Source organism: Hylobates moloch, unplaced genomic scaffold (genome assembly GCF_009828535.3).
Source record: "Hylobates moloch isolate HMO894 unplaced genomic scaffold, HMol_V3 SCAFFOLD_18, whole genome shotgun sequence".
In the NCBI taxonomy this organism is placed as follows: domain Eukaryota; kingdom Metazoa; phylum Chordata; class Mammalia; order Primates; family Hylobatidae; genus Hylobates; species Hylobates moloch.
In genome coordinates, this window is record NW_026652293.1 from 59,941,486 (window position 1) to 59,959,792 (window position 18,307).

The following is an 18,307-nucleotide window of genomic DNA, read 5'->3' on the forward strand; positions in this document are numbered from 1 at the left end:
CATTTCTCAGATGAGGAAACTGAGACAAAGCAATTTGCTGCAGGACTCATAACGAGTGACACGACCAGAATTCTTGTCCCCTCCCAGCCTGGACTCCATGCTCTTGCCCTCCCCTTGCCTGGTTTGGTGCCTGAGTGTGGGGCCTTGGCCTCACTCTTGGGTGTTTTGCCTGTGGGACACTCAGAAAGTGAGGTTGCCCAGCTCACTTGGGCCCACCCAGGAGTGAGACAGCCTGGGCAGGCCTTAGCCGTAATGGTGAGCAGGGCCTCCTACTCAGGCATTCTCCAACCCTCTGCTCCCAAAGCGTGTCTGGAAGGGGCAGGGCCTCCCCATCAGTCACTCGGAGGTAGGGGTGAGTGACGAGCCACACCACCCAGGAGGCACGGGAGCAGGGTAGGCACCGGAGCAGGGTGGCCGCCCGCAGTGCGCTGCCATTCATTCCCTCAGTGCTTCGCTTTTCCGTGTCTTCCTTCTCGCTGAGGGGAGGAAGGTCGTGGACTCCAGGAGCCTGTCTCCCTCCAGCCCCTCAAGGTTGCTCCCACATTAATTCAGCAGATACTTACTGAGTCCGGGTTCTCTCGGGGCCCTGGAGACCCCCGACTGGCCTTGGGCTTCCACAGCGACACCCACAGGTGTTAGTAGCACAGGGCCAGGGGACCATCATGGGAGTGATGGGGCAGGAGGAGGGCCCTGCCCAGGCTCCCTCACTGGCAAGGCTTCCCTGGGGGCTCTGTGAATTTCAATATGACTTCTGTGGTTTTTTATTTTTTATTTTTTTGAGACAGAGTCTTGCTCCATCGCCCAGGCTGGAGTGCAGCAGTGCAATCTCAGCACACTGCAACCTCCGCCTCCCAGGTTCAAGCGATTCTCCTGCCTCAGTCTCCTGTGTAGCTGGGATTACAGGTGCCTGCCACCACGCCTGGCTAATTTTTGTATTTTTAGTAGAGATGGGGTTTCGCCATGTTGGCCAGGCTGGTCTCGAACTCCTGACCTCAGGTGATCCACCCGCTTCATCCTCCCAAAGTGCTGGGATTACAGGTGTGAGCCACCGCACTGGCGTAAATACAACTTGTTTCTACTCTGAGAATATTGTCGCAGCCAGCAGGGCCAGCCTGGGTGTTGGATCCCGGCTCTGTCATTTGCTGCCTGGTGACCTTCACCAGCACATCAGCTGTCTTTGCCTCAATTTCCTGTTTTTTGAAGTGAGTGTAACAGCCTGTCTCTCTCCTCCCTCCCATCCTGTGACATCTTAGACAGCAGAACGAGAGGCTTGGGTATCCTTCTGTCTGCATACCCTGCGCATTTCATTTGTTTCAGTTGAAGCCGGGAATCCAGGCCACTGGTCTCCCTCTAGAAGCTGGCGCTGTTCTAATTATAGGCTCCTGGGTGCTGTTTCCTGGCCCTGTCTGTGGCCTCCAGTAACTGTGACTGTGAGGAGCCCTATTTTCAGATGAGGAAGTAGCAGAGAAGGGTCAGGAGCTTACTCAAGGTCACTCCTGATTCAGAAGCAGAAAGGACCTGGGCCCAAAGCTCAGGCCTTGGTGACCGTCACAAAGAAAACACAGCGTATCCTCTCCCCTGCCCCTCCATTTCCCTGTACCCTGAGCTCTTAGGGACGGCCAGGCCTGGTCCTGGTTGTGACCACCTCTCCAGTGAGAATCTCTTACATGCACACCCCGGCTGGTGGGTGGCATCCATGTCTGCAGTAAGCTGTGGGCTTAGGTGGGCCCATCGGTGTGCTTCCCTCACCCTTTGCTGGCCTTAGGCTGTGTGTTCACCTCTCAGAGCTTTCCCTGTCTTTTGCGCCCTGGTTTACCATCTCCAAAGCCCTGGAGACCTCCTTGGCCCTGTTTTATAGGTGAGCAACCCGATGCGGGTGTAGTGTGCACTTGGCCTGGCCCTGGCTGGGCACACAGTAGGTACTCAGTGTCCCACCTAGGACCACACAGCAGAGCCCCAACAGAAGCAGGGCTGGAGCCCAGGTCCCGGCTCCCAGGCTGGGAAGGGTGCCGGGCCTCAGGTGCAGCACTGTGCCACCTCTGAAGGTGGGAAGGGGCGGGATGCTGGTGTTGTGCTGTCCTGGGCAGCAGGGGACAGGCAGGGAGGAGCTCCTGGCTCGCTCTTGCTCTCCTAATGCTGGCCTTTGCTCCCTGCAGGGTCAGGATAAACGTGAAGAATATTTTGCTGAGAACTTCGATGGCCCAGAAGGGGAGTTCCACTTCTCAGTCCCGCAGGCAGCCGGAGCCTCCACAGACTTCTCTGCAGCCTCCACCTCCGACCAGTCAGCGCCTCCGCCCCTGGGTCATGCCCACAGCGAGGGCCCAGCTCCTGCCTACGTGGCCAGTGGACCCTTTAGAGAAGCCGGGTTCCCCGGCCAGGCCTCCTCCCCTCTGGGCAAGGCCAACGGGAGGCTCTTTGCAAACCCCAGAGACTCATTCTCTGCCACAGGCTTTCAGCGAAGGTTCTTCCACCAGGACCAATCCCCTGTTGGGGGCCTCACAGCCGAGGACATTGAGAAGGCCCGGCAGGCTAAGGCTCGCCCCGAGAACAAGCAGCACAAACAGACGGTGCGTCCGGGAGGCCCCTGGAGGGCCGAGGTAGCTCCCTCCCACAGCAGTGATGGCCTTGGGCCCTGCTCTAGGGACTTTTCCTGGGTACTGTGATCTGGGGTTTTTAGGAGCGTAGTGGCCCCCTCTTGGTGGAGTGTGCTGTCAGGCGGAGCTGCTGCCTGTGGGGTGGAGAGGAGATGTGGGGGCAACAGGAGCCTCTGAAGGTTGGTCCTGTCCCCTTGGCTGATTCCACAGGTCTCTTTCTCGTCTCCCTCCAGCTCAGCGAGCATGCCCGGGAGCGGAAGGTGCCTGTGACAAGGATTGGCCGGCTGGCCAACTTCGGAGGTAAGGTGGCTGTGTGCTCCTGGGCTGCCTTAGGCGGCCCAGCAGTATCCCAGGGAGTGCGTCGGGGGAGCAGGTGGTGGTGGCCGCCCCTGCATGAGCTGTTGTGAGGGCTGGAGTTTTTCATGGGAGGATGATTCAGTTACTGGATTCCAGCTCTGCCTGGCTCTCCCCTGTGGGCTGGTACAGGGCCGATGCCGTGCCAAGAGCTGAGCTTGGACTGCCCGGCACGCCTTGCCTGGAGGCGGTGTCTGCAGCATCTCTGTTTCACCCCTGCCTCAGGCTCACTACCAGTCGTCTGCTTTGGAGGCCTCCGGAAGGAGGCTGGGCAGTGAGGTAAAGCTCTTCCCTGGGGCTGTTCAGCAACTCAGCAGGGCTTTCTTTCCCTTGGGACCAGACATTTAGGGAGCGCATTTGCTGGGTCCCCACAGGCCTGCGGCTGATGAGTGGAGTGACAAGATGCCATGGCCTCCAGCTGCTGCTGTTTAAAGCCATTTCTCTGTACTTTTCTTTGGGGGGTTGAGTTGTCATTGTGCCCAGTACATGTGCGCTCTTTTTATAGAAGTCGAAGGGTGATTTTATAGTGAAGGTTTATAGCAGTTCTGTCTGCTTTGATGGCATCATGTTTGTCATGGTGCTGCTAATTTGCTGGCCCAGATGTTCCTGTTAAAGTGCCATCTCCTTTGCTGTGGTACACTCAAAGTTAGTTACTGGGATTGCATTTCTTTAACACTCAGCTGTCCTCAGTAGGTTCTCCAGGTGATATAACCAATGCAAGCCACAGTTTTGGTGGCTTGATTTGGACCCTGACCTTGGGTGAGTGGTTAGTTGCAGGGCTGTAGGCAGCAGAGGTCTGAGTGGTCCATGATGGTGCTGGTCTGGGGGGGTCATGGAGATGCACTCTCATGGGTCTGCCTGTCTCTTTGCTGGTTTATGTTTCTTCTCCCATACACCATCCATCGTACATGCTGTTCTCCGCTCCTGCCTATTCTCTTTTGGAAACCCCATCCTACTTGTTCAAGACTGGTTCTGGGCAGAGGCTCACGTACTGTGCTCCCCGAGAGCCTGGTATTCTGGGAGCTGGGTAATGTGTGTGGGTTCTGACACTGAATGACGGCTGGCCCCCCTCTCCAAGGTGCCGAGCAGACTTGGTTAACTGGATAGAATTTTCTCAACGGTAAGGTTTTCTTTCATAATTGTTACCTTAATATTTGGCATCCACTGTTACTTAGCCATTCAGGAATTTAGTTATGAAGTGTCATCTATGTGATGGCCAAGAGTATTTGCTTATTTCCTTTTCCTGGGGTAACGTTTCAAGCAGTCCCTCATAGAATATCACACCTTCGTGAGTTCTGCTGTCAGAATGAGTTTGAGAATCACTGCCCTGGTGGCCTCTAATAGTCCTTATCCCTTGGAAGACTTGACATGTTACCTGCTTTGCACATTGGCTTGTCGTTGGGTAACATGTATTATTTCTTATTAAAATATTGAATGGAGGCTGTCTTCTCTCCCCATGATTTTGAGGGCAGGAGCTACCCTGTTTTCACATCGGTAGCTTTTCTCTGTCCCCTCCCTGTTCCCTTCACTCTAGACCCTTGGTGAGCCTGTCCCTGGAAAGCTGAGTTTGACATGTTTCAGGACTGGTGCAGTCCTCGCTTGGGAGTCTTTGTGGGGTAGGGAGAAGCAGTAGAGCTAATGCAGGCTGTTCGGGAAAAGTGGTCAGAATGAAAGTCTTGATGGTGAATTAGAATCTGGTGGAGCACCATAAAGTCCTGGTGAAGCAGGCAGAAGTCAGACCCTTTTGGGTGACGGGTTAAGGAAGACAGAGACTGATGTGGAAGGGGTTATATACAGGAAGATGTGTAGGAAAAAAAAGGTAGAGGGCTCTCCTCAGAGGGTGGGGGATTATGGGCAGCCAGAGGGAGCCCGGGTTAGCGGAGTTGAAGCCCTGGTCTTGGGTGCTTTGTAGCATCAGAAGCCTCTGGAGCCTTTGCTGACACCTGCCTGATGCATGGAGTCATCTGTGGGTGTCTGTGTGCTGGAGGATTGCCCACAGCTATGATTCAGAGATGCTCATGTTGTTGCCCAAGCAATTGACAGGTGATGTTTCAGGCTTGGAGATGGCAGGATGGGAGCAAAGAGAAGCCAAGTCAGGAAAGAACGTGCCGTTCTGGCCCTAGTGGGGAATTCTGGGCCTTCTAGCTCACCCAGTTGAACCTTTCAGACTGTAGGTTATGACCCTTTAGTAACTGTGAAATTAATTTAATGCGTCAGGATCAGCATATAAAAAACAAGTTAACTGTAATCTCAGCACTTTGGGACGCCAAGGTGGGAGAATCACCTGAGGTCAGGAGTTTGAGACCAGCCTGGCCAACATGGTGAAACCCCGTTCCTACTAAAAAAATATAAAAATTAGCTAGGTGTGGTGGCGTGTGCCTGTAATCCCAGCTACTCGGGAGGCTGAGGCACAAGAATTGCTTGAGCCCAGGAGGGAAAGGTTGCAGTGAGCTGAGATTGTGCCACTGCACTCCAGTGGGGGCGACAGAGTGAGACTCTGTCTCAAAAAAACAAAACAGACAAAAACAAGTTAAACAGAATGAAACAGAAAAGATTAGAATTAGTATCGTACATCCTTAGAATGAACCATACACATGGCAAGATACTTTAGTTTGAGAGACATATACATACTATTTTAAGTATGTTCTTCACTGCAGTGTGAAATATACAGCTTACTGTTGGGTCATCATCCAGTTTGCAGTTGCACTGTTGTACTTTGTTCTCCTAGAAAATACCTCTAGCCTTTCTTCCCTTCATGGAGGAAAGGTGTTTTTCAGGTGCAGACGGACAGACTTTAGGAAGTTTTTACACGGGGTTATGAAGGAAAGGGATTGCTCTAGGTCTCAGGGAGGTAGGGCTGCTGCAGGGACCCAGACAGGTTTTCAGCGAGGTTAGCAGCAGGTATTCAGCTGTATAGAAGTGGAAGTCGAGGGCTTTCCAATTCCAGGGGCTCATTTTGATGCTGAAATGGGGGCGGGGCATGAGTCCTAAGTCCAGTTTGGCTATGGGACATTATGACTGTGATGCTGTGGGCAGGATGATCTGTGGATATTAGATTTTATTAAAGAGTGGTGTGAAAGAAAGGGTCATATATTGGATATGGGGTTAGAACTGAACTTTAGGTCATCATAATAACTGGCCTTTAATTACAGCTGTGTTTCTAGTGTGACCTTGGGCCCTACCGTGGTTTTCTCTTTTGTAAAATAAGGGTCTTGCCATTGATTCCAAATGGGAATATTTTGGTAAATGTTCCATGTTTACCTGAAAATAATTCATGTTAAGTGTGGTGATCTGTCTATCTAGTCTGGTTTGTTATTCATATTGATCAGATTTTTAAGTGATTTTGGTTTGCTTATTCAATAAGCTATCGAGAGAGGCATTAAAAAGTCTACCAAGATTGTGGATTTACCTATTTTTAGTCTATTGACTTGTGCTTTATATGGTTTAAAGCTATGTTATTTGTTGCCTACAGATTTAGAATTCTTTTTTTTTTGTTTGAGACAGAGTCTTGCTCTGTTGCCCAGGTTGGAGTGCAGTGGCACAATCTTGGCTCACTGCAACTTCCACCTCCCGGGTTCAAGTGATTTTTCTGCCTCAGCCTCTTGAGTAGCTGAGACTACAGGCGCATGATGGTCTCGATCTCCTGACCTCGTGACCCGCGCGCCTCAGCCTCCCAAAGTGCTGGGATTACAGGCGTGAGCCACCGCGCCTGGCCAGATTTAGAATTCTTATATCCTCCTAGGGATTGACTCTTTGTTCTTATGCCTCTTTTCATCTCTGTGAAAGTCTTCACTGTCTGATATTACTATAGCTACATTCCAGCTTTGTTTTGGGTAATGTTTGCATGTTATCTTTTTTTTTCTCCCCTCTACTTTTAACTTTTAAAATGTCCTTATGTTTAATGCATATCTATGAGCAGCATATATAGTTGGTTTTTTGTGTGTTTTAAGTGCAGACTGATAATCTTATAATGAGAATATTTAGGCCATTTACATTTAAGTGCAATTGCAGATGTATTGAAGTTTATATCTACTATCTTAGTTTTTGTTTGTTTACTATTTGACCTGTCTGTTATGTCCCCCTTTTTCTCTCCTGTCTTGCCTTTTTTCAAATTAATCAAAGACTTAAAATTATAGTCATGCCTCTCTTTTTTTTTGGAGACAGAGTCTCGCTCTGTCACCCAGGCTGGAGTGCAGTGGCGTGATCTCGGCTCACAGCAACCTCAGGCAATTCTCATGCCTCAGCCTCTCAAATAGCTGGAATTACAGGTGTGTGCCGCCATGCCCGGCTAATTTTTGTAGTTTTATCAGAGACAGGGTTTTGCCATGTTGGCCAGGCTGATCTTGAACTCGTGGCCTCAAGTGATCCACCTGCCTCAGCCTTCCAAAGTGCTGCGATTAAAGGCCTGAGCCACCGCACCTGGCCCTCATGTGTGTCTTAGCAAGGATTCAGCCTGAGAAATGTGTTGTTAGGCAGTTTCATCATTGTGTGAACATCATAGAGTGTACTTACACAAACCTAGATGGTATAGCCTACTACAACAAACCTGTGCAACATGTTACTGTACTGAATACAGTAGATAACTGTAATACAATGGTATTTGTGTACCTAAACATAGAATAGGTGTAGTAAAAATATGATATAATCTGTCACTGTCATATATGCAGTCCGTTGGCTGAAATGTTATATGATGCATGACCATGCATGTGTTCTCTTTGTTAGCTCTTATGTTTTACATTCCTTTACTGTTCTTTTGGTGATCACTCTTGAGATTACAGCATGCATCTTGACCTATTACAATATAAAAATAAGTGATTGATTATTTTTACTACTTCTCCAATAATGCTAATACCTTAGAACACTTTTTAGATATTATTAAGATATATTAAACACCACAAGATATTATTTCTTTGTACAGCCCATATGAATTTAGATTTACCCACATATTTGCCCTTTTTTGTGTTTCTTTCTTCCTGCATTTCTATAATTTTATTTGGTATAATTTTCTTTTTCTCTGAGAAACTCTCTTCTCTCTTACAATGTAGTCTGTTAATCATGAATTCTTTTAGTTTTTATTTATTTTTTATTGATTTATTTTTTGAGATGAAGTTCTGCTCTTGTTGCCCAGGCTGGAGTGCAGTGGTGCCATCTTGGCTCACTGCAACCACTGCCTCCCGGGTTCAAGCGATTCTCCTGCCTCAGCCTCCCGAGTAGCTGGGATTACAGGTGCATGCCACCACACCCAGCTAATTTTTGTATTTTTAGCAGAGATGGGCTTTTGCCATGTTGGCCAGGCTGATCTCGAACTCCTGACCTCAGGTAATCCACCCACCTCTGCCTCCCAGAGTGCTGGGATTACAGGCATGAGCCACCACACCCGATCTAGTTTTTATTTTTTCGAAAATGTCATTATAGCTGGGCACGGTGGCTCATGCCTGTAATCCTAGCACTTTGGGAGGCGAGGGAGGGTGGATCATGAGGTCAAGAGATGGAGACGATCCTAGCTAACATGGTGAAACCCCGTCTCTACTAAAAGTACAAAAAGTTAGCTGGGCATGGTGGTGGGCATCTGTAATCCCAACTACTTGGGAGGCTGAGGCAGGAGAATCACTTGAACCGGGGAGGCGGAGGTTGCAGTGAGCCAAGATGGCGCCATTGCACTCCAGCTCAAGCGACAGCTCCATCTCAAAAAAAAAAGAAAAAAGAAAAAAAAGAGAATATATCATCATACTTTGTTTTTTTTTAAGGTATTCTTGCTGGGTAGAATATTCGATGTTGAAAATATGTTTCCTTTGATCACTTTAATAATATTCCTCTATTGTTTTCTTAGTTTGTTTTTTTGAAAATGTGGCTATCAGTTGCATGGCTGCTCCTTTGAAAATTATATCTTATTTCTTTTCTCTGGCTGCTTTTACAATTTCCTTTTTGTTTTTGTTCTCTAGCAGTTTGTGACATGCTTGAGTGTGGTTTGCTTTGTATTTATTCTGCTTGGGGTTTACAGAGCATCTTGAACTGTGGCTTCCATCAGTTTTGGAAAATTTTCATCATTTCTTCAAATATTACTTCTGTACTATTCTCTCTCTCCTCTCTTTCTGGGACTCCAGTTACACATATGTTAGATCTTTTTCCTCTGTCCCCTGTGTCTCTTTTGCTCTTTTCTGTATTTTCCATCCCTTTTTCCATTTATCCTTCAGTCTTGCAGGTTCAGAGGAGATGACTTATCTCCTCTGTACCTATACATTGAGAAATGGACACCTACAGAATTGAGACTTTAGTGGATAGAGGAGGTACTAGAGAAGACTTGCCAGAAGTCGTTGAACACTGCTTTGTGCATAGCACTGTGGTGGTTCCTGGGGCCTTCACACAGAAACTTACAATCCACATCATTAAGGCAGAAGGGGAGAGAGGAAAAGGGGAGAGAGGAAGACAGGAAACAAAAAGTAAAGAAATAGGAAGCAATAATATTATTTGATTCTGTGTAGAATGGATTTTGAAATTTGACCTGTGAAAACAAGGAGATGCTCATATGAGAAAAAGCATGTCAGTGGGCTAGGAATGAAGAGTAGAGGGAATGGACCCTTGGGTATCCTATTATTTTTCAAAGGTAAAAGGTTAGGAGTCCCTTACTCCCAGAAAAATACTTTGCTTTTAAATATAGCTTATGAGACTCCATTGGGTTTCCTAAGAAGTAAGGTAACTCTCTTATGTTAGAAAACAGGCATTGCTTAGGCTGTTGGCTCTTGTTGCTTAATTTCCCAAAGATGCCAGTACACTTCGGATACTGTTAATACACCAGCAGCAAAGCTCTCTCTGGGACCATTGTGCCCCATCCCCCCCCCCCAACCTTTTGTGTCCCTCATCTCAGTGGTAAAATTTAAAACAAATGTTGGGTGAATGGGCTTGGGGTAGTTATTTTTAAAATTTTGCATGTAAGAACATTTAAAACAAAGCAGCATCACTTTATACCATCACTTTATTTATCTTTTCAAAAGAACATTTTAACAGTGCAAAAGTGTAAAGTACGTGCTTCAAGATAGAGGATAATAAATGGAATAACTTAGTTTTGTGAAAGACTCACAGTATCACTTGGTTTCTGGACACCGTTTGAGACCTGGCTGTGGCTTGCCATGGCCTTGAGAGCCATCCCACAGCAGTGATGCTGTTGGACCCTTTGGCTGGGACCTCAGGACCCCCGGCAACAGCACTGTGTGCCCTAACCTGCTGGCATGATGCCCCTTTGTTGACAGGGCTGCATACAAGGCCAGCGACAAGTGGCAGGCAGTGACGCCAGCCTGATTTGCTGAGGGCACACGCCATGCTTCCTGCAGTGCCGGTGCTCTTCTGGGTCCACTTTGCAGCAGGATAGATGTGCTCTAGACCCAAGAGTTCTGCACCCTCGGCAGGGGTGCGGGAGTGTAGTTTTTTGCCTTCTCAGGAGCCTTCTTGGAAAGGGGCTTTTCTGTGTATTTCAGGAGCTCTGTGTTGGAGATGAGGGAGGTTCTTATTCTCTCCTGTTACAGATGAGGAAGCTGAGCCAAGAAGAAGTATATGGCCCAGGGCCATATGGTTATTTGTGACATCCCTGGGACTAGAGCCCAGGCCTCTGTGGTGCGTGTGGAAGTCTGAGCCTGGCCAGGGTCTGCAGTTAGGCCCCAGAGGGGCTGTAGCTCTTCCCCTCCCCCACCAGTCCAGTTCTGGGAACAGAGGGACAGATACTGAGAAGCTGTGAGAGCAGCCGCTAGGAACTCCTCTCCCCTTCCCGTGCCCCTTCCTCCTGTGCTGTGGGCTGCAGCCCCCTCCCCAGGCCCCCTGTCCTCCCCTGAGGCTGGGGGCAGCTGGAGGATACCAGGTGGTGATAGAGAAAGACTGAATCACTGGGGATTCAGGAACACCTTGAAGCAAAGGGAAGCCTCCTGGGCCGCTGCATTTTCTGTGGGGATTTCTTGTCTATCAGACGAGGATTGTTGGATGCCTTAGTAAAAAGCTGGGCTTAGCGCAGCGCCTGGTTTATAGTTTGCTGCTGTTTATCTTTAGCTGTATAAAGCTTTACCCCTTGCTGGTAGAGAAACTCCCCCGAGCCCTTCTCTGTAAACAGGCCTAGTTTCTGGCAGGTAAAGCCAAAGCCCCAAGGAACTTTACTTACTCACCCCCACCCTTAAGCACTTTTCACCCAGCCTGCTAGGAAGGGCCCTGTTTGTTGGAAGGTGTTTGATGTTTTGCTTTTTTTAACCTCCTGGTGTCCATCTGGGCAGAAGCCAAGTGACTGCCCACAGGAGGGCCCTGTTTGGCTCTGATGACCTCCTAGAGGGACTTTTGGGAGGATGGGGTCTTGTGGGGGACTGGGCTCCAGAAGTCATAGGAGGTTGGCCTGCAGCCTGTGTTCCTGCCTGGGGGAGAGCCTGCCCCTCCCTCGCCTGTCATTCCTTCATTGCATAACTTCTCTCTGTGAGAAACATGTCAGAAGCTTTCCTGGAACAGGCCAGGAGGGAAGCAAGGCTGCTGACAGTGGCTTTAGAGCCTGGAGCTTGTGCTGGGGCTGGTTTTCCTGCAGGACTCCCTTGCTGGCCATGCGGGCCAAGCCGCGGGGGGGGGCTCTTAGAATGTGGATCTGAGCAGGGAGAGGTGTGAGGTGTCCTGAGGGCTGTGGGGGTGCCAAGTGGGGTCCCACGAGGACCCGGGGAGTCTCGGCTGAGGTGCTCGTCTTCTGGAGTTGCCTCCAGTGCTGGCTGGTTCTAGTGGAGGGCAGAGGCCGGCCTGGGGTCCTGAGCAATGCGCTGAGTCCGGGACGGGAGGGCCTCAGTTTATTCTGGTTTCACTGGGGCAGGAGCTTGTGAGGCCAAGGTCAGGGTTGCCGGCCGGCTGGGCTGGTTTCTGCCCCCTGGGGAGCCTGCCGATGGAGCCTGTCTGTCAGTGGGCAGCGCCTCGGCCTGGCACCGGGCTGGTCGGTCCTGAGGGACGTGTGGGGCCTGAGGCCTCCTCTGTGGGATATTCTTTTGGTCATTTGTTTAATAACAGGTCCTTGCCAGTGGAGAGCTGTGAGCCTGAAAGTGGCCAGAGAACAGTTTGAGGGGGGAGTCCTGATGGAGGGTGGTGAGGGGGACATACCTCTGCCTGCAGAAGGAGGAGCTCAATGTGGCCCACCCTACAGCTGTGGCATCTCCGGTAACCTGTGGAGCCACCTGCCCCTCTTGTGGGCTTGTCTCTGGACTTGCTTCAGGCAGAGAAGAATCCAGACACAGAGAGACATTGGTGAAGGTCACTGCAGTGCGCAGGCTAATGTTGCCTGTCTCCGTTTATTTTGCTAAGTCAGATCGTGTGCTCGAGTGCTGGCAGGGCAGAGGTGGGCAGGCGTCAGGGAGTTAATGTTTAAATGGGGACTGTGTCTCCCAGCTCTGAGCCCAGGGCTTTCCACAGCGAGATAAAGAGCTGATGTACCTGCCAGGCATCCCCGTCCCAACACAGCAGACATCTGTACCATGTGTGTTGTCACTCCTGAGGGCCAGTAGGCTCGGCTTATCCTGCCCCATGCTGCCCAGTACGGAGCTGCCAGCCACATGGGGCCTTGGAAATGTGGCTGGTCCACAGTGGGATGTGCTGAGTATAAAACACACATGGCATTTGGAGACTTTGTGCACACACACAAGTGTAAAATATCTCTAATAATATTTATTTTGATTACTTGTTGAAATGATAACATTTTGGGTATATTAAGTAAATTATACTATTAGAATTCATTTTGCATGTTTCTTCTTGCCTTTTTCAGTGTGGCTGCTAGAAAAGTAACAATTATATGTGTGGCTTACCTTCTGTTTCTTTTGTTCTGCGCCGGTCCAGCCTTTTTGAATAGAGTCACGAGAACAACAGCAGCTGCTTGTGTGGCCTTTGCGTGTGCCTGGCCCGGCGAGTGCTCTACTCATGCCCACACGACAGCCTGTGAGGCAGGGGCTGCCCAGACAGCTGGGGACGTGGAGGGTGCACTGTTGCCCGGGTGTGGGTAAAAATGTATTGCAAAAACATTTTTTTAAAAAATTGAGTTATCTTCTTTTTATTTTTAAAATGTACTTTTCATTAAATTTTCAACAAGTTCTGTATTTTTCATAAAAGTCATGCATAATCACTGTAGAGAATTTGGAAACATGGAAGCAGATGCCAGTTTCCTTGCCCCTTAAACAGAGCGTCCTGGTGTGAGCCCTCTCCCCCAACAGCCCCCGGCTGCGATGTTGCCTGGCTGCTGGGCGGTGGGGCTGTGGCGTTGCCATGTTGCCTGGCTGTGGGGCTGCGGGGCTTTGATGTTGCCAGGGTGCGGGGTGCGGGGCTCTCCCAGGCCGGCTCACTGTGCGGCCGCTCTGGTCTCAGCCCTGCCGGCTGTGGTCACCATGCCCAGCCAGGTGCTCTTCACCCTCTTTCTGCTCACCCATGCCTGCCTTGGAAAGCCAGCTACAGCTGGGTATAAAGGAAGAGAATACTGGCTCTGGGTGAGGTGTGGCATTAGTGGCACATTCTGGGCTCCTGGGCAGGGGTGGGGAGTGGCTTTCTTGAGCAGCTGGGATGATTCATTGACTGATTTTTGGATAAATGAGGTGTTAGTGGACCTTGATTCGGAAGATTGTGAAAGAGGATAAGGGGAAGGCCTGGCACCCCACGGTCCTCAGATGTCAGTGTTTGCCAGCCCTGCAGAAAGCAGGGTGGGTGAGAGGGCCTTCCATTCCCCAGCGAGGGTTGCACCTGAGCCCCGCGAATTCCCCTGGCTTGGATTAGGGGGAGCCAAAAGTGTTCTCACTCTCACCACCAAGTGCTTTGTATGCCTGTGGCAACACCCTTCCTGTTCCAGTGAATTAGGGAAGTCTAGGTGAGTGGAGGCTTTTCAGGCAGACCTGAAGGGGGGTGGTTGTGTTCTCAGGGTGCCCTGTGTGGTCGGGGTGACCTTGGTCTGTGGACCATCCCTGGTCCGTCTTCCCATTTGTGCTGGGTCCTTCCCAGGTGCTTCCCAGCTGGCATTACTTTGGGGTGTCCGTGTGCCCGTGAGCCTGTGGATTATCAAAGGTGATGGTGTGGGGTGGTGGACTCCTGAATCTTTTTCACTGGAAACACCTACCTCGAGCCAAATGTTCTCTTAAAACAACAGGTGGCATCTCCCACCTTGTTCCCCACTTTTCAAAATGCTGGCATGGCAGCGAGGGCCCTTGGTGCAAGCGGTGTCTGTGTGGTGCTGCCCCAGGCCTTACGGGTGGGTGGCGGGTGGCCCCAGCCCTGTGTGAGCACTGAGTGCCCGCCCCCTCCTCCTTGCAGGTCTGGCCGTGGGTCTGGGCTTCGGGGCACTGGCAGAGGTCGCCAAGAAGAGCCTGCGCTCCGAGGACCCCTCAGGTGAGCCGGGCCCTTCAGTGGGAGGGGCAGGGTGGGCCCTGGGAGGGTTGAGCCTGTCAGCCCCCAGCCCAACCTGTGCTCTGGGAGTGTCAGCCAGCTGGGCCGCATTTGCATGGGGTTCCATGTAAGTGGCATCCCTGGGGTGATGAGGCTGTTCATACAGACGGATTGACCTGCTTTAGAGGGGGACAGGCTTGGAGGCCCTTCCTCCTCCCAGCCCAAAGTGGCCACCCAGCCCCTTCCTTCTGGCTGCCTGCAGACTCACATGCCTTCTGCACACCTGGACACCTTACACACCCCCTGCACACCCACCGAACACCCGCACACCTCCTTACACGCCCCCTGCACACCCACCGAACACCAGCACACCTCCTTACACGCCCCTTGCACACCCACTGAACACTGGCACACCTCCTTACACGCCCCTTGCACACCCACCGAACACCGGCACACCTCCTTACATCTTCCACACACCCACTTCCACACACCCACCTCTTACCCGCACACCTCCTTACACACCCTCCACACACCCACCACCCACTGAACACTGCACCTCCTTACCCTCCACACCCACCACACACCCACACACCTTCTTACACACCCTCCATACACCTGCATACCTCCTTGTAAACCCACCTTTTGCTGCTGCCCTGCTCTCTGGGAGTCCCTGGTCTGGCCGGGTCAGGTGTGGCTGGGGGCAGGGGAGGTGTGCAGGCAGACCCTGCAGGCTCCTCCTCACCAGCTTAGTAACCCGGGGAGGCTGTAACCTATGCAGAGGCATCTCACCTCTGAGGTGAAGGTCACAGCCAGGGTCAGGCAGGTGGTCAGGTCAGGACACTCATCCCACTGAGATTGGTGGCCGCTGTGGCCGGGCCCTCTGTGGAGAGGTCCTGCGGACGGACCATGCGGAGGCTTCGTGCTGCTGTGATGAGTGGGGCGCACTGAGCTCCTGCCGCCTTCTGCCTGTGAGCACCAGGCCGGGCTCCTCTTCAGGCCTCTTCAGGCATGGGGGGCGGGCCAGGTGGGTGCGAGGTCAGCCCAGCAGGGGCTTTCCTGTTAGCGGGGCCTGGGGTGTGGAGAGCAGTGCCAAGGGAACCGTCTGCTTGGTGGATCTTCCTAAACGCCTTTGGAGTTCTGGGCCAAGTCCCCTGGCCCCGGCCTATTCAGGGAATGTCAGCTTATTCTGGTATCATGCCCTTCCACCCCCGTCCATGGGGGCCGCCAGAGACACCCGGTGTCTGGCCACACTGCAGCCCTCACAGCCCTGTCTGCCAGCCTGGGCTAGCCCCCTTTGGGGGCCCTGCCAGTCCCCAGACAGCTCCCCTTCACCCACCAACGCTGCCTTCTGGGGCAAGGGCACTAGTCCATCCCACAGGCCCCGGCTGAGTCCTGGGGACACGGGTGGCATGCATGTCCTTAGAAGGGGCTGAGGACGGAGGGCTTAGCAAGGGTATTTTTAGCGCTGGTGCCGAAACCCTCTGGGAAATGAAGCCTGGGTTTCTCTGGAAGGAGAAGCCAGCCTTCCCCTACTGTCCCCTACTGTCCTCTCCAAAGCTGGCTGTTCTCCAGACTACCTCATCCAAGCAGGGAAGAGGCCAGGCTGGCTCCACAGTTACAGCTGGTGTCCTTTGTCAGGGACAGTGGTGACCCCAGGCTGGGGGTTAAGGGGCCTAGGCATTGTTAGCCCTGAGAGGGGGACCCAAGGCTTAGGCTGGAGTGGGGTGGCCCTGGGCAGCCCCAAACTGCGCTGCAGCTTCCTGACCAGGCCCTGGCACCCTCTGGCCTGGAGGATGCCGGCCACCCTGGCTGAGCTCTGCCCTGGAAGGACCTTTCCTGGGCTAGGGGCACGCCGCCGTAGCCCTGGGCCCATCCCCGCTTGCCAGGTCATTCTCACAGCCAGCCCTGCCTGGGTGGGGGATATACCTCCAGCCTGTGGCATTGACCAGCTTTGCTGATAGGTTACCTGGGAAAGCCCCGATTGGGCCAGGCACCATCCCCATCTCTCAGGAGTGCTGCCGCCCTAGGCCTACTCTGTGTGTCATGAGGAGAAAGACTTTCCCTGCTCTGGCCAGGGGCAGTGGCCTCTCCTCAAGGTTTCCCTCTCTGCCTGCCCCTCGCTAGGGACCCAGGCCCAAGCCCCCAGCCCACAAGTACCACAGGCCTAGGGGGCAGAGGGAACATTGACTGCCTTTCCTTTGGCGCTGGCATCTGCTGCTGCCTAAGGCAAGGGGGTAGCCCAGGGACCCTTCTGGACCCAGCCCTCTTGGACTTGCTCTGCCCATGGGTCATAGCTCAGCCTCCTAGGGCAGCTCAGCCTCTTCCCCCAGAGCTAATGTCTCCCACCTTCCCAGGGCCCTTCCTGCTGGCTGGGACCCTGGAGTGAGCCTGGCCCCTTTCCACGTGGCTGCCTGCATGTGTGGGCAGATGCGGGTCTTCTCCGAGGCTCCTCTTCCGGGCCGCAGGGCCTCTGTTCTCAGGGCAGCCCGCCCCACCCTGGTTTCTCCGGGGCTAGGCTGCACCTGGCTCCGGGGCAGAGGGCAGTGGCACGGTCACCTCTCTCTTCCCCTGCTGGGGACCTGGCTCCATGCCACCCGAGCGCTGTGCCAGGCCTGAAGTGATTTGAGCTGAGGCAAATGCTGGGTGCTGTGGGGGCCAGAGAGGAGGAAGCTGCACTGCGACCTCTTGGGGCTTGAGATCTAACTAGATTCACAGGACAGAAGGCAGGAGAAGCTCCGAATGTCACAAGGGCTGGAGGCCCAGCGACGAGGGGTGCTGAAGGGCTCAGGGAAGGTGGGAGGACTCGGAGCTCCAGATCCCTGCTCAGGCCTCTCTCTGCCTCTGGACAGGGGCACCTCCATGTCTAGGCAGCACTGAACTGATGGCCCAGGAGGGGGCGGAAGCTAGAGGGGGCCCAGCTGCCTTGGACCACATGGCTGCTGGCAGCTGACTTAGCCGGCCTTCTGCTGCTCCTGAGTCACGGCCCTCAGCCCTCCCCTTGGTGGACTGGAAAAAGGCCACCTGCACCCTTGGGGTCATTGCATGCTCATCACTGGCCAGCTGGCTGCACTGAGCTGCAGGGGGCCTCTGGGTGGAGGGGAGAGATGGGCACCCCTGGGATGTGCTGCCTTTGGCCTGAGTGCCCTTCCCTTGAGGACAGGCCTCCGGCTGAAGCCACCTGGCCCCATGTGCAAATGCACGCCAACCCCACAGGTGCAGCGGACCTTTGTGCAGTGCCCTGGGTGGGGGTGCACAGGGCAAAGGCTTGGCACCTCCTCACCTGGGTCCCCCAGGTTCCTCCCTCTCTCTTGGTTCCCCCTCCCATGCCCCTTCCAGCCACAGGCAACACCATGGCCCTGCCACGGCCCGCCAGGTCCCCATATGGAAGGGAGAGGCCCTGTGTGTGTGTGTGCATGTGTGTGTGCACATATGTACGTGTGCATGCCTGTGTGTGTGTATTGGGAGGCGCTGGCGTAGGGCCTGGGGATGCGGCTTACACAGGCTTGGGGAGGTGGATGTGGGAACAGTAGTTAGTTGTGTTGCTGGTTTTATGGATGCCTGGGAGGAAAGACATTGAGCCTCCGTCTGTGTCAGGCTGGGTTTGCCATCCCACTCCCAGACCCCCCTCCCCGAGTGCCGTGGTGACCCCTCTTGCCCGCCCACAGGGAAGAAGTCCGTGCTGGATTCCAGTCCTTTCCTGTCTGAGGCCAATGCAGAGCGGATTGTGCGCACGCTCTGCAAGGTGCGTGGTGCGGCGCTCAAGCTGGGCCAGATGCTGAGCATCCAGGGTGAGTGGACGCGGGGGCTGCTGCCCCGGGACTGCGTGGGCTGCTGGGGGTGTCAACTTCCAGGGCTGGGAGCAGTGGCCCCACCAAAGCTCAGTGGGCAAGATGTGAGCAGGCTGGGGAGAGATCTTAGAGGATAATAGGCCTGGTCTCCAGGCGGGCGGCTCTGGGCCCAAAGAAACACATGAAAAGAAGAGCAGAGAGGAAAAATTG

General features: G+C 53.0%; 1 protein-coding gene across 4 annotated transcripts in view; it reads left to right on the plus strand.

Annotated features, from left to right (window-relative positions):
- COQ8A (coenzyme Q8A) overlaps window positions 1–18,307 on the plus strand; it is a 69,481-nt gene that overhangs the window by 46,030 nt on the left and 5,144 nt on the right. For all 4 annotated transcript variants that reach the window (XM_058430790.1, XM_032137150.2, XM_032137149.2 and 1 more), the window contains exons 3-6: window positions 2,157–2,567; window positions 2,828–2,894; window positions 14,238–14,312; window positions 17,975–18,097. In XM_058430790.1, coding sequence (XP_058286773.1) covers window positions 2,157–2,567; window positions 2,828–2,894; window positions 14,238–14,312; window positions 17,975–18,097 — 676 coding nt within the window. The remainder of the gene's footprint in view (window positions 1–2,156; window positions 2,568–2,827; window positions 2,895–14,237; window positions 14,313–17,974; window positions 18,098–18,307) is intronic.